This window comes from Pelophylax lessonae (genome assembly GCF_965119305.1).
Source record: "Pelophylax lessonae genome assembly, chromosome: 1".
NCBI lineage: Eukaryota > Metazoa > Chordata > Amphibia > Anura > Ranidae > Pelophylax > Pelophylax lessonae.
In genome coordinates this window covers 653,923,766-653,939,459 of record NC_138768.1, presented here as the reverse complement: position 1 = coordinate 653,939,459, position 15,694 = coordinate 653,923,766, and the positions used below count along the sequence as shown (strand labels likewise).

The 15,694-nt window shown below is 42.2% G+C and overlaps 1 protein-coding gene across 1 annotated transcript in view; it reads left to right on the top strand.

Annotated features, from left to right (window-relative positions):
* RNF150 (ring finger protein 150) overlaps window positions 1-15,694 on the top strand; it is a 252,992-nt gene that overhangs the window by 191,250 nt on the left and 46,048 nt on the right. Inside the window, exon 4 of the mRNA XM_082243763.1 lies at window positions 7,679-7,761. Within this exon, the coding sequence (XP_082099889.1) occupies window positions 7,679-7,761 (83 nt within the window). The remainder of the gene's footprint in view (window positions 1-7,678; window positions 7,762-15,694) is intronic.

The window sequence follows — 15,694 nt, the reverse complement described above, 5'->3', positions numbered from 1 at the left end:
TCCCCCCTTTTTTTTTCCTTTTTCTTTTCTTTCCTCCTTGCTGATGACTGAACCTCTTCCATATGCTCCACTGGGTATGTTTTGCTACCCTGTGTGGGTACCATAATGTGATGTATTGCGTATTGTGATCAATACATTTGTTTGTGAATTTGAGATACCATCGTTGTTGTTTCATGTAAGTCTCTGAACATTCTTTCTATGCATTTTTGTACTTTTATACTTAAATGTATACTTTGCAGACTTTTAAGTAAAACTTTTACTGGCAAAAAAAAAACTGTGCATCCATAAAAGGGCAGAAAATCGCAAACAAAATCAAAAGGGTCTCAGGCAGAGCAGCAATATGAACACCTGATTTCTACAGAATCTGAAGTTTTTTTTATTTTTTAACCTGGAAAAGCATATGGTTTTGTCTGGGTGAAGAGGGATTGTGATCAGTTTTATAAAAATCTATCCTCTCCTGCAGGCAGCCACTGTTGTGGAAAACCATTAAAATATGTTGTCTTGATTGCTTAGTTCTCCTTTAAAATAATAACAGCAGCACATAGCTTCTCCCCCACAGCCCTCCCTTGATATAAGGAGGAATATTTCACCTGGCCTAACACTTCAGTTTGTGGATTTTTCATGTTTTTGCGTGCACCGTAAAGTAGTACCGTAGTAAACCTTTGGTTAATTTTACATATTTAGCACAATAAAAATAAACATTCCCCAGCAAATTGTTAATTTTTATCCCAGCACTTACAGTTTACAACTTTCGGGCCTCGTGTACACTGGACATTTTTACAGCTGCTTCTAGGGGGCGTCTGATGGGGTTTTCTTTTCTGCCTCTAAACAACCCTCCATGTTAGCCTATGTGTCTATGCATACATAGGCTATTAGCAGCATTTAGTGGCAGGAGCTTTTAGAGCCAGCAACAAAAAAACACTGCCAGTGTGTCCAGAAAAAGCAGAGTTTGGGCAGAAAAAAAAACACTTGAAGCTGCTAAATGCGCCTAAATATTAGTGCTTGAGCTGAGCATTAATTCATTTCAATTACCAGAATAAATTATTTATTCTGGCCAATTCAATGAATTAACGCCCAAGAGTTTGACGCCCTTAGAAGCTTGTAAAAGCTTCACACACTATTTTTTTCTGCAAAAACGCTGCTGGCTTCTAGGATAGTTAAATTAGCTTCCTGTGTGCATAAGGCCTCAGTGCTGCAGACTCCTACTCTCTCTGTGCTGCTTCCCTGAACTTCCACAGGAAAAGCATTAACAGCAGACCATGTCGTTTCTAGTCAGCCTGTTAGCTTGGGGAAGGAAAAAGGAGTGGGGAGCAGGGTAAAGTCTTCCCAGCAGTGGTGGCTGGTGCTCCATGGGCCAGGGGGGGTGGGGGCGTCAGGCGGACCACACCATATCCCCCCCCCCCCTCGGACCACACCAACTCACACACCACCCCCCCATCGCTGGCTCACTTACATTAAAGCGCTAAAGATACCCTGGAACACTCCTGCCTGGCCCCATTAGAAGCCTCCCATCAGCTTCATCTCTGGCGGTGGCTTCCCTAGCGTCTTCTCCTCATTGGCCAATAGCATGGCCTCTCCTTTTGGCCAATCGGGAAACGGGTCTCATGAGCCCACCCTTTTTTTTTTTTTTAGCCTTTTGAGAGCCTCTGGTTCTAATCACATGGTTAAAAAAAAAAAATCCCCATTGAACTCCATGCGTCCGGCGCCTCAAAAAATACCAGCCGCCACTGCTTCCCAGGTTATGTGGCCCTGCGTTTTTATTATTGTACACAGTGTAGGGAGAGACCACTCTTTTTTCCTGTTTTCAAAGGGGCTTAGGATGCTGCAAGAGAAAGGTACCCTGAAAAAGGAAACTTTAACTAGCATCATCTATGGAGATTTTTGGGCACCATAGTTTATGGCGATATTGCAGGCGCATGCAATTTTTAAAAACATTTACATTTTGGTATCTATTTACTTGATGCAGCCTCATCTTTTATATTTGAACCAAAAATGGGTATTCTTTGCACTAAAATTCATTTCATTATATTTTTCCTGAAAATTTGCGTTTAATAAACAGTTCGGCAGATATCATGTGACATTGAAATTTTCATCCATCACCTTTTTTTTTTCTACAGGTCTTCTGCTTTCATAAAATATATAATGTTCTTGGGGTTTAGGTAATTTATTGCCAAAAATTAAAATTTTTACATGTGTGAGACCAATAAAAAAAAAAATGCTCTGGAGCCAAACTGGCTATATAAAACTAGAATCACTGAGTAGGGCTAATCGTACAGGATTGCTTTATATTTGTGTTAGCGTAGGCTTGCCTTATGCTTTAAGTTCAGAAAAAAATAATACATTAGACTTTGTTTTCTAGTTGTTTTCTTGTAGAAAATCTCTAACTAACTGAGGTCAGAACTTCCCTTGTGGTATGGTTGCTCTATCCACTGTCTAAACATTAGCTAATTAGAGATTAAAAGAACATTATTATTGTTGTGCAGCAGGCTGAGATATGACAGACTGTTGGGACTGAAGCAAAAAACATCACATTAATATTTAGCTCTATGTGGAAAATTATTTAAAACCTAAATGTTTACTTCTTTTGTAACCAGCGCTGCAGATTTGCATTCTGCAAACAATAAGGTAGTTGTTGGATAAAGTAAAACTCCAGGCTAACAGCTACATACACTGTTGAAATACATACAGTATATGTGAACTGTCTTACCTGCCAAAGTATTTGTAATTCTGTGAAGTCAGTCTTGAAAATTGCACACCCCTTCCACCCTATATACAGTAGCTAGGAGGGTGACCCAACTCATTCATGCTGCAGCTATGCTGGTAGCTGGTGTCACATGCCTAGTCATTGGACTGTAGAGGAGCAGCATCAGGCTTCACGTACACTTCAGCTTTTGGCATTTTTTTTCGCCAAAGCTTCTAAACTCAACTCCATAAAAGCCTGTGTCCATGTACACATAGGCTTTTAGGATCGTTTAGGTGCTGCTGCGGTTAGGGGGAGGTTCAAGACAGGAAGGCTTTGTGCGCTGGCTGTAAAATGCAGTGGTAAAATCGTGGCGTGATTTTGTCACATTTTACCAGAGACGGCGGTCATAATAAATGTGGTTCATAAGCAGTGCTAAAAATAGTAGAACAAAAGGATCAGTCCCCGGTGTCTGTACAGATGAACACTGTGTCCAAGGTGAGTAATTCAAACTGCTTACCGGACAGTCACAGAGAAAATGCCTGACAGCAAGTACTCTTCATTTAGACCAAGATCCCTTCATATGAGGCAACGAAGCTTACACATCCCAATTTTCTCGAATGAAAGGGGAAAAGGTGATCGGAATCCAGCATAAAAATTAGAAAATGACACTCATAGTGTAGTAGGTAAAATAAAATGGATCATACAACTAGAGTAAATGATGCACTAAAACCGTCACCAAAATGTCAGTGCAAGGGTAGTGAGTCTATCTTAACTGCTTACCAGACAGACTGACTTTAAAGCAACCTATCAGTAGGATCCTGGCAGGGCTGGGTCTTCTCATTAGGTCATAATAGGCTACATGGAGCCTTACATAAGTTTCCTCCCTATGGTCCCTCAATCCACCATTCTCCAGTCTTCAGTGTTTGAAAATTTGGCTCACATTGCATAAACGTTTGCTGTTGGTGTAACACCTGACAAATTACAATTAGTTAAAAAAGCAGTATTCTAAAATGCAATTAAAGTCTTACTATAAATAATGCATAACGATAATGATTAAAGCAAAGTTTTTTGTTTTTTTTTTAGTTTTGTTTTAGTTTGTTTGAAGTTCAGCTTTGGACGAAACCCATCAGGATAGATCTGGTGCAATTTCAGAGGCTAAACTCACCTCTGGAGCATCATGCATGATGATGAACTTGCTCCAGAAAAAAAAAAAAAAAAGAATCACACAAGGGAAATCTTCAGCGCTGGATGAGAGCCTGGGGTGTGCAATGTAAAAGTACACATAGCAGGTCCTTATTTAGCAATGGCAAAATTGTTGAGTCACCCTATGGCACCAAATCCCACCTTAACATTCAAAATAATTTGTACTAACGAATATTGCCAGTTGGCAGAAAAAAGACCAAGTTGTCCATCAAGTTTGCCCCATTCCCTCTTTTTTAAGGCCACATGATGGCAACAAGGGACCCCCCTGGAGCCGCAGTGGAGGAGAGCGCCAGAGCCTCCTATTCCCCGCTTAGAAACTTTTTTTTCTTTTTTTTTGTAATTCCTACAGTTGTTTTTTAAACAATCATACATCCTCTTGTTCATGTAAAAATGTTCATCAGACTCTTAGATTGGACTGACTTACTCCTGAATTCTTTACCTAGAATAAAATGATATTTTTCTTTCGTTCATTGATGGACACGGCTCCTCATCTTCTTGAGTACTTGGGTTATACTGCCCCCTACAGGAGTAGGACACTAGGCAGAAAAGAACTTGACCGCACTGCAGACCCAGGGGGTATACTCACACTCTCTGCTATAGGTACTCAACTGGCTAGTCAGTAGTAAGGACCTAGTTCCTTGCTTGGATCTCTAGTCCTGGCAATTTTTTCTTTTTAAATTGAATTTTTTTTTCCTGTTTTTAATATTTTGTTCCTGTGAGATATACAGTCAAGTACCAGACTGGATAATCTAGATCCAGAGAGTCCCCCCCAGTCTGGCCAGCGAGCACGTGCAGACCGAAGTTCCCGCACATAATCCCACTGGACGGGGGCTGGCCTGTTAGTTAAACATCTCGCAAGGACACATACAAACTGGCTTTGGCCTGAGTCGCAGCATTTCCTCTTGGCCAACATCACCCGCATTACGATGGAGCAGCGGTCTGTCCCACCCTGCTCCTGGTGTGGTAAGGGGTGTGTGTGTCCCCCTCTACCCCAGGAAGGCTTTGGGGGGAGGTCGGACCCAGGGGCTCCCCTCCCATCCCAGTTAGCGCCCCCCCCCCTTCTAGGCAGTCTTCTGCAGACCTTTGCCCCCTATCTGGCCACAACTGCCTGTCCCCCCCCCCCCCCCCCCTGGGATGGACATACCTTTTTAGGTCGGCCTGGGGTGTTAAGATGGGGGTGGGGAGCGCGCCGCCGGCAACCAAATGATCGAACCGTGGGGGGGGGGGGTGGTCCTGGTGGGGGCGCCTGCCAGGGCCCCCCTTCCTGTTGGGATGGTTTTCAAGCTTCTGGGTCCCCCCTGGAGCCCCAGGGAGCGATGCAGTGCCGCTATTTTCTTGTAGCATTTTATGCTACAGATCGGCAGTCATGTTTGTGTATCCTCCGCGCCCATTTTCTTGAAGTTTCCCTTTGAAAATAGTGGCGGCCATGTTTTTGGAGCCGGATGGACGGTGATTCGCCAGTGGGAGCCCCTCCTCTGCTTCTAGTGATGATTCCTGGATATTCCTCTTCCTGATCGCGGCATTGGGGGGCAGTCAGTTCGGTGCTGTGAGTACCTAAAAGGTGGTGGTGAGTCTGTTTGTGGTGTTCTCTCTCCCTCTCTCTGCTGTCTGCTATTCTGTTAAAAGCCAGGTGCTAAAGGATAGAGGGTTGTCTGACTCAGTGATTCCTACGCTGTTAAAAGCTAGAAAATTGACTTCTAGGAAGATTTACCATTGTACTTGGAAGACGTACATTGCGTGGTGTGAATTCCTCAGAGTTCACCCTTTCTCCTTTTTGGTGACTCGGATCTTGGCTTTCCTCTAATGAGGGGTTGAGGAGCGCCTTGCCTTGAGTACCATCAAGAGCCAGGTTTCGGCTTTGGCGGTTTTCTTTCAATGTCCGTTGGCCACACACTCCTTGGTGCGTACCTTTCTCCAGGGAGTGCGACACTTGGTTCCTCCAGTGCGGTCTCCATTGCCGCCGTGGGACCTCAGTTCGGTGGCGTCAGTTCTCCAGAGCCTCCCTTTGAAAACAATCGGGAGGTTCCCCTGCTTATATTGTCCCAGAAGTTGGCCTTTTTGGTGGCTAATACTTCTGCGCACAGGGTGTCAGAGCTGGCGGTGCTGTCTTGTCCACCTTACCTGGTGGTTCAAAGGGATAAGATGGTTCTTCGTCCATGTCCGTCGTTCCTTCCAAAGGTCGGCTCTGATTTTCATTTGAATGAGGACATCGTGTTGCCCTCCCTGTGTCCCAGGCCTAAGCATCCTAAGGAAATTGCTTTGCAATAAGGGTGTACCTGGCTGCTACGGAGTCTTTTAGAAAGTCAGACTCACTATTTGTCCTCACGGATGGACCTCGCAAAGGGTTGGCTGCTTTTGCTGTGACCATTTCCAGATGGATCAGACAGACTGTGGTTCAGGCTTATTCCATTAAGGGTCAGGTTCCTCCTTTCCCTGTTAAGTTATACTCGGGCACTTAGTGCCTCCTGGGCCTTCCGTCATCAGGCATCAGTGATGCAGGTTTGCAAGGCGGCTACCTGGTCGTCCGTGCACACGTTAACAAAGTTTTATAAGGTAGATGTGTTGGCAACAGATGCTTCCTTCTACCACAAGGTACTGCAGGCTGCTGTTTAGAGGACTTGGTCCTCTTGGAGGGTGGTTTAATTTTTTTTTAAGGTGAGCTCCAGTTGTTTTTATGGTTGAGCCTTATGTTACTTGGTTGTTTATGTTTCTTGCTGTTCCCACCCTCATGTTTGAAACTGCTTTGGGACGTCCCACGTAGTCAAGAGGATGGGGAACTGTGTCTTGTCAATGAACAAAAGACAAAATGGGATTTTTGACTTACCTTAAAATCCATTTCTCTGATGTTCATTGACGAACACAGCACCCACACCTCCTATGGAGTTGGGTTTTTCTCTTCTGACACTGCTTGTAATGAAACTGAGTACCTATAGCAGAGAGTGGGAGTATAGTCAGGTTCTTTTCTGCCTAGTGTCCTACTCCTGGGGGAGGGGGGCAGTATAACCCACGTAGTCAAGAAAATGAGGAGCTGTGTCCGTAAATGAACATCAGAGAAATGGATTTTACAGTAAGTCAAAAATCCCATTATTTTCTGTCTACAGTTTGAAAAAGGTTTTATTAAATAAATAAAATTGATCATTGCAAGCACCCCATGCTATTGTAAAATGGTTTGTCTCATACATCTGGAAGAGAGCTTGTTCTTTTGAAAAACAACAGACTTACTGGCTTGATTATCGGGTAAAAATAGAGGAAAGGGTAGAAAAGAAAGCTAATGCAGCCATCACATCTAGGAATTGGTCATCTGCAATATGTTTGCTTTTGGGTTTATTACAGCTTTAAATGTCATATTGTATTATTTACATTAGTGCAGATGTCTAAAGACTGAAGTCAGAAAATATGGCTGTTCTGCCTAAAGAAAGTTTTCATTATTTGCTTACAAATTCTTTCTTCATGTAAAAATAACAACATGTCTAAATGATTGTTGTGGTCAACATCTTCCACATTTCCTTCCAATAGCATTTATCAAATTGTTATTCTCTTTCAAATAACTTGTAAACAAAAATATAATTTGGCTATGGGTCGGCTGTTTATGACAAGGTCATGCAAATAACTTTTATTAGCATTGTGCTTATAAGTGTAGGATTTTGTAAATGCATTTTAAAATGTAGGAGGAATCCCATGCAATAGGATGTTAGCTGTGTTACTTTAATGTTCTGCAGTTATTCTTATAGATAAGCTGGAAAGAAGGGCACACTGTACAACCTTCTCTAACTTTTGCTGTCTTTCCCACAGGAGACAGAACCAGATTTTGACAACTGCGCTGTATGCATTGAAGGATACAAACCAAATGATGTTGTCCGAGTCTTGCCGTGCCGGTGAGTTCATGCATTGTTGGCATGGTAGTTAGCAGTTTCCTTAAAGGAAAGCTGCGTAAATTCCAGTATTTACACAATAGTTTGTAGACGCTATAACTTTTGCGCAAACCAATAAAAATACGTTCATTGAGAATTTTTTTGTCAAAGACATGTAGCTAAATACTGTAGAAATAAACCTATGCGCTACCAAAAGAGAAAAAGGGAACGGATAAAAAAGAGGAAATGAAGATATGTAAATGGAGCACCAGAAGTCTGCAGCCAATTCTGTAGTGTCACCACATACAATAAAATGTAAATAAAAGGATAAAATCAGCGCAAACACACAAGATTTTATATATTTATTGAAGTTTTACTATTCATTCTTATTACTTATCATCTTTTTAGCCATTCCTTTGGGATTACAAATTTTTATATTTTATGTATATTTATTTGCGTTCACTATGGCACCTTCAGCACATTTGTGAAGATTGATATTTATTATCCAGTTTATGGTTGACCGATTTTAGAGTGTTTGCGCTGATTTTATTTATATGTAGCTAAATACATTTTGGCCTAAATATATGACAAAAATGTAATATATTGGATATTTTTTAACTGTCAAAGTAGAAAATTTTTGCTCTTTTTTTATTAATATCGCAAAAAATAAAAAGCACAGAGGTGATCAAATACCACCAAAAGAAAGCACTGTTTGTGGGAAAAAAAGGACGTAAATTTTGTTTGGGTACAGCATTGCATGACCGCGCAATTGTCAGTTAGTCGCACAGTGCCGAGTTGAAAAAAGTGGTCTGGTCATTAAGCAGGAAAATCCTCCGGTCTTAAAGTGGTTAAAGAGAGTAAACACAGTTGATTTTAATAAATGGCTTAAGCCAAACACTAACCATGAGTGAAAGAAAAGTTTTCATGTTATCATTCAAATTCTCTAAAAAATGGCCAAGAAATCATAAATTCTGTCTGGGTATGTAAACTTATGAGCACAACTGTATTCCCAATAGGACACCTACTAAAAAAATAAAAATAAACTGGCAGCAGTTTTGTGTATCACCTACTAAGCTAAAATAAAAGGTTTTACTTATACACTTTAATAAATCATCGGATCACTGCAAAAGACTCCACAGACCATCCTTTTTTTTTGAATAAAGCAAAGGTTGTCCACAAAAAGAAATCCAGTTTTATCTTTCTTTCCAATCCTTTACTGAGGAAATTAAACCTGTAGTCTGGTTAGCTGCTGCTGGCTGATGTTCCCCATCTCTTCACACCAGTTTTCATAAATCATTTATTTGGTAGGTGTAGCAATTTTCAAGTATGTTCAAGAATGGCTTGTGTTTTTCAGTGTCTCCACACCCAGACTGTAAATGTGTGTTGCTGGTTATGCTGACTTTACTAAGGTCTGTTTTTCATTTTCAAAACTATGTGGGGCTGCCTTGCAAAGGAAGTAGCTGAATGAATTATGGGTTTGTCTCCATTTACTCAACTACCACAAAATAGTGCCAACATTTCTCAGCATAGATTTTTTTTTTTACATTATTAACTAAGAATCTTAAGCTTTGGACAACAAATTTTTTGAATATACTGTATATGTTAATATTAATATATGCAACATGTGAACAATACAAGTCATTAAAAGTATTATTGTATTATTTATTATTGATTAAATAATGTTTCTTATCATTCTCTTGACCGTAAGATGGATTTCCACTCTCCTGTGATGATCTCCTGGTGGTACCAAATGTGACAATGTCCTTATGGCTGGATGTTAGAGTTCACATTTAGCATTCTGTCATCCTTCTACATTGCTATTATGAGAATGCATGCCCACACCTTTTCCTCTGCCAGATTTCTTTCTAAACCCACTAGAGCAAAGGTGTCAAACACAAGGCCCATTGGCTAAAACTGGCCCTCCAGGCCATTTCATGTGGCCCTCACACCCAGGGCTTTTTTTTTTTTTTGGCAAGAACATGGCGGAACTCTGTTCGACCACCTCCAGTTCTTGCCCTCCGCTCCCCCGACCTGGGTGCGCAGATGCCGATCTGCTTGCAAGTGAGAGAGAGAAAAGTAGAGCCACCTACACTACTTGGAGGTACTAGAGCCAGACCGGGTAGGTGAGAATGGAACTCCACACATAAATGTACTCCTGGTGTTTATTGCCCTGTTAAGATCCTCCCACTTTTAGTGCAATTTGGCCACATCCACCGTTTGATGCAGCTTGGTTAGAGGGGTGGGGGCATCGCTCCGTTCCTGCACCTGTTCTCTAAGAAAAAAAAGCCCTGAATACATTTATATAGTCTTTGAGATGCAACCGTCCCTTGGAGGGCAACCATAATGCTGATGTGGACCGGGATTAAATTGAGTTTGACACCCCTGCACAAAGTTTCTTCTAGGATACATTTGAATAATAAAGGTTAGCGGTCTTCTTGAGTGTGATTACGGATTAGTAACCATATCCACAGTTTTTTGTGTGAATGATTACTAAAAGCGGCAACAGAAGGCTCTGTTTTTGCAAGAGGTGCAGCCAGCATGGGTATTACAGTAAGTCGTTTCTGAACCTGGCCATACAAACTTAAATGTTTTATTGTGGAAAAAAAAAAAAGATTCTTACATCCACAAACACAAGGTGGATGGACACCCCCCTCTCACGAGAACATTGTGATTTAACAGCAGCACACACTGATCAGCAGATTGTCTGCAGCCGCTCATCAATGGAAAGTTTTCCAACATGTCCCATATGACAAATATTGATTACACAATTAACTTATGTAGAGTGGTGAAGCCCCATGTACTCCTCACAATTTGACCAGTCCCTGCTTGACTGGCATAATTTCCATCAGGGTATGGCCTGTGTAATGTTTGATAAAGTATGAACACAATATTTAAATTCAAATGTTTAACAAGTATCTTCAGGAATGGGCGTGTTATATCAAGTGCCCCTTGAACATGTATGTTTCCTTACATTTGACAGCTATTTTCCAAAAGTGTTATGTGAATTTAAGTAGCCCTTGAATCTTACAGAAGTACTCCCAGGGAAATTGCACCACTGGATGAGATTCTGTGATAAAGGCCATTTGAGCATTTAGGAATACACTCAAGTTTTGATTTTTCAGGATCAAGTAATATAAACAAATTTGTCCCAATCTCAAAAGGCTTATTTGTCTGTGAGATAAGTTCATTGAAAGCCTGGAGTAGCAATCAAGAAAATTCTGCTTGTTTTATTTAAAATTGTTCTTCGTTTATATATGCAGGTAAACTGGTGCAGTAGTTAATGGCCTATGGAGTTCTAATGCAACATTTATTGAATGTGCACACGAGGTGAAAAGAGAGAATTCTGACTGTTTGATTGGTCAGAAATAAATTGCTATAATCCCTTTCATTGGTAAAGCTGAATTTTGGTCAAAGATTCGTTTTTCTCCTATAGCTGCAGTCACATCATTTACCTGTGATGAAGTCTGTCACATTTTATGTAGGCAGCTGAATCCCATAGAAATCTCTGTGCAGGGATGCCAAGTCCTGTTCCTGGCACATAACTTCCAGCTTTGAGGTAGTTAATAGCTTTACACGTCGCTTCTGAGTCAGCAACAAGAAGGAGAGGCCACGAAGGACTTGTCCGCTTACCTCCCTCCCCTCTACCAGTGGCACCCGCTATGCTGTTCCCAGGCCAGCAGATGGGCAAGAGAAGCCTGGGATACATTGGTGGGGGTGCACTTGCCCATTACCAGTAAGTATAAAAGCAATCCGGCATCACTGGAGTTGCCGAACTGCTTTCATCTGACAGTTGGCTTGTTAGATTCACATACAATCCCAGTGGCTGCAGCAACCGGCACTGTGTCTAAGGCTAGGTTCACACTGATGCGATGCGGGAGCCGCAACGATTCCTGTGCAGGTTCCGGCATCGCATCTGACTTGCAGCCAGTTCACACTGCTCTCTGCGGGTGTCAATGTAAAGTTAATGACACCCCAAACCGTTTCACAGAACTCAGTGTAAACTGTGAAATTGGATGGGAATTGGATCGCATGGGTCTGAACTCCCATGCGATCCGATTCCAGTGTGGACCAAAAAAGGGGCCTGCTCCATTTTGGTCCAAATGCGATGCGATTTCAGCCTCTTTACATGTCCGTATAACGTACAGACCTTGCAGCAAAGTGGTTAAAGAATATGTAAACCCAACAGTTTCATATTCCTGATATGTGCCTGCTGTATCATGTACTTCTACCTGCACAGTCACTCACTGGGAAGTTCAGTTTGCTGCTGTGTCTCCTCTCGGAGCCTTATGCAGCTCGGAACAGAGATTATGTGAATTTAATGTTTGTGTGTATATATATATGTGTGTGTGTGTGTGTATATATTGTAACAGGAAGTCAGCTAAATCTGGGAATGTAGTCACAGGAAGGAGATACATTTCTACCTGATTTAGAAAGTCCATTAATTAATTTAGGGTGTTGGCTACAGAGCTAGCCAGCAGGAAGTTGAAAGGCCTTCACCTGTTCAGAATGAGGAGATCAAGGACTCTATAATTTGTCCAGAGAAAATCTATTGACTGCTGCCTCCAGAAGCTGCATCCTGAAGCCATGTGGGCTGGGAGCAGGAGGACAGTCAGCGTGTGCCTCCCGACAGGATGTGTGGGCCTGGGAGAAGACCCCCCGGAGTGATGTGTGCCCGGGACGGTAACCAAGAGTGAAGACGTCTCAAAGGTGAGAAGACGAAGTGTTGTTGATGTGAAAGAAAACAAAGGGACATGTTCAATGGACAATGTTTGTGCTGTGTGAAAAGCAAACAAATGGACATTTGAGTGTCTGCTGTAGGATCAGCAGTGTCGGCCCAACAGTAGGTTGGGAAGACTTCTTAGGTAGGTTCCAGCGTGAGAAGGTAGCCGCCCACAGAGGCAAGGATTTATTTTGTTTTATTTTATTTTGATGTTTTTGCTGCATGCACTTGTTTGAAGAATAAACCTGTTGTTTGCAAGCACTTTTGGGCTATTTCTCTGTGAAAACGCACCCCCCAAGGAGTCATCTACACCCGCCACCGAGCTAATCCCTCACATATGGTGGAGGTATGCAGTGGGCAGAAGCAGCAAGATCCCTGCAATGGAGTGCATATGTTTGATGAACTTTGTCTGGTGCATGAGATTGCACAATCTATGTGTGCAGGAGAGAAGATCCTGACAGAAAAAAAAAAAAGTGTTTTAAAGAGACAGCGGTCTCAAAATTATTTGGTGAACTTTGTTGTGTCTGGTGCAAGTGACTGCACAAACTGTGTGTGCAGGAAAAGAGATCTTGCAAGAGAGAGAGAAAAACTACATGTGTTAAAGAGACAGTGGTCTGAAAATTTTTTGCTGGACTGTGAAAAATTTGTTTGTGGAGTTATTGAAGATGGGGCGTTCAAAACGCCTGAAGAATGCAAAGATAGATGAAATGAGAGACCGGATTCTATGGATGGAGGGGATGTTGCCGTCTGAACCAGCCCCATCCATGCCTAAAGAGAGTATACTAAAGAGGAAGGTTGTTGTCCCTAGCAACACTGATGAAACCGCTATGGAGACGCAGTGTGCTCAGATGAAAAGTAAACTCAAAATGGAGGAGATGTTGAAACATCTGATTATATCAAATGCAGCTCAACAGCAAGCAAATGCAGCTCAACAGCAGGCAAATGCGGATTTTCAGCAGAGCTTTGCAGCTCAACAAAAGGCTCATCAAGAGAGCATGGCAGGCTGGAAACAGAGACGCCAGCAGCCAATGGAGGCCATCGGTTTGGAGGAAACCGAGTATGTGTGCAGGGCTGAGTTGGATGCCTTGCAACGGAAAATGGAAGAAAAGGAACAAGCCTTGGAATTGCTTAAAATGGAGCATAGAAACTTGCAGGAAATGAATGAACTACTCAAGTCTCATGTGTTACAGTGGGAAGAATCCACTGCTCTTCTTTTGGTCGAGTTGCAAAAACGCAGAGAGACTATAATGGAGAAAGATACCATCCTCATGGAAAAGGAAAGTGAAATTCAGACTTTGCAGAAGCAAAGTATGGCTGATATGTTGGAGTTGCGTAATCAGCTGGAAAAAAGTCTTCAGTGTTTGGAAGTTACAAAAATAGACCTGCAGGAGTCGCAGGAACAGAATGTCGCTCTGAAAGCGACATTGTCTCTCAGCGACAAAGAGAAAAGTGAAAGAGAGGCTAAATTACTGAGTACTGTGTATGAGCTCACTACTTTGAGCAATGTGGTAGATGAATGGCGTGCGGACTGTGAAAGTTGGAAAGATGAAGCCCAACGTGTCCAGCAGCAGTTAAAGGAGAAAGAAGCCTGTGTGGCAGAATTACATTCTTATTCCCAGATGCTAGCCAGTGAGGTGAAAGCTCTTATGCAGGGAAAAGGAGATTCTGAACACAAGAGAAAAAAAGTAGAGGCACAGCTGCAGGAATCGCAAGTCAAGGTGTCAGAAGGTGACCGAGTGTGTGCTAAGCTGTCAGAGAAGGCAACCCGATTGCAGGTTGAGTTGGACAATGTTACAAATCAGCTTTCTCAAGCAGACAGCAAATCTAGAGAAATTGCGGAAGATTTTTCTATCTTGGAATCGCAGCTGCAAGACACGCAGGAACTCTTACAGGAAGAGAGGTGTCAAAGGCTGAGTTTTAGCACAAAGCTCAAACAAATGGAAGATGAGAAAAATGGCTTCCTGGAACAATTAAAAGAGGAGGCGGAAGCAAAGAAAAACCTATCAGAGCAAGTCGCAACATTGCAAGCTCAGATAGCGGATATGAAAAAACGCATGGAAGAAAGCGTTGGTTCATTACAGAGTGTTGAAGATGTGAAAAAGAAGTTTGATCAGATGCTTGGTGAAGAGAAGACTGTGTCTGCAAAATATGCAGAAGAACGCGACCGTGCAAAAACGGAGGCGCGTGATAACGAGAGCAAAGCCCTGTTCTTGGCTCGCTCTTTGGAGGAAGTTCTAGAGTGTAAGGCTGAACTAGAAAGTGTTAACAAACAGCTGCGTACAGAAATGGAAGAATTGGTCAGCTCCAAGGATGATGTTGTGAAAAGCGTTCAGGAGCTAGAAAAGTCTAAGCGAGCCTTAGAACAGCAAGTAGAAGAGATGAATATTCTGTTGCAGGAACTGGAAGAGGAATTCCAGGCAACAGAGGATCTGTCCCAAAGAGGGGATAGTGTGCCTGATGCAGTTTTTAAAAGGATCAGTGTTTTGGGGTCTGTCCTGAGTGAGCCTCAGAAATGTGATGACACGTGGCTTGAATCACCCCTTTGGAATAACCCGTTCCTTCAAAAACTTCAAGCATTGGAAAATGTATCATTAGAACTTCAGCAAATAAAGGAGTTGTGTAAGAAATGTGATGATTTCTCAGTTCAGGCTGAAAACCTAGTGGAGAAAACTAAAGCGGAGAAAACTAAAGCAAGTGATATAAATCTGGGAGGAAAAAGCAAACGCCACCTAGTGGAGAAAACTAAGGCTGTTGGTGAAAACGTGAAGCAAATGAATTTCAAGTGCCTTTCAGAGAATATTTCTAAAATGAAACTGGTAAAAGACGGGTGGCAGAAGTTTGATCGTGATCTTGAGATGCATTCCATGTGGAATTCAGATAGAGAAAAAGAACTAGGTGACCTTGAGCGGTCAAATAGTTCAGCAGAAAGTGCATTGAAGAAACCTGTAAAAGAATGTGTTGCAGTTCCATGCTTCTTCACTGATGCAGAGAGGAGGTCTATAATGGATACCACCCAGATCGCTGGGTTCAACTGTGTTGTTGCCTTTGACCCCTATGTTGGTGGAAGGAAAGTTGATGATGTTCTGGTTGGCTTCTTCTGTGAAGAGTTTGGCAAGAAATATAAACTCAATATCAAATCAAATAGTAGGCCTTTACTGCGACTCGCTCAGGAGGGCGAAAAGTTTAAGAAGTTGATGAGTGCAAATGCTTCAGATCTGCCTATGAATATGAAATGTT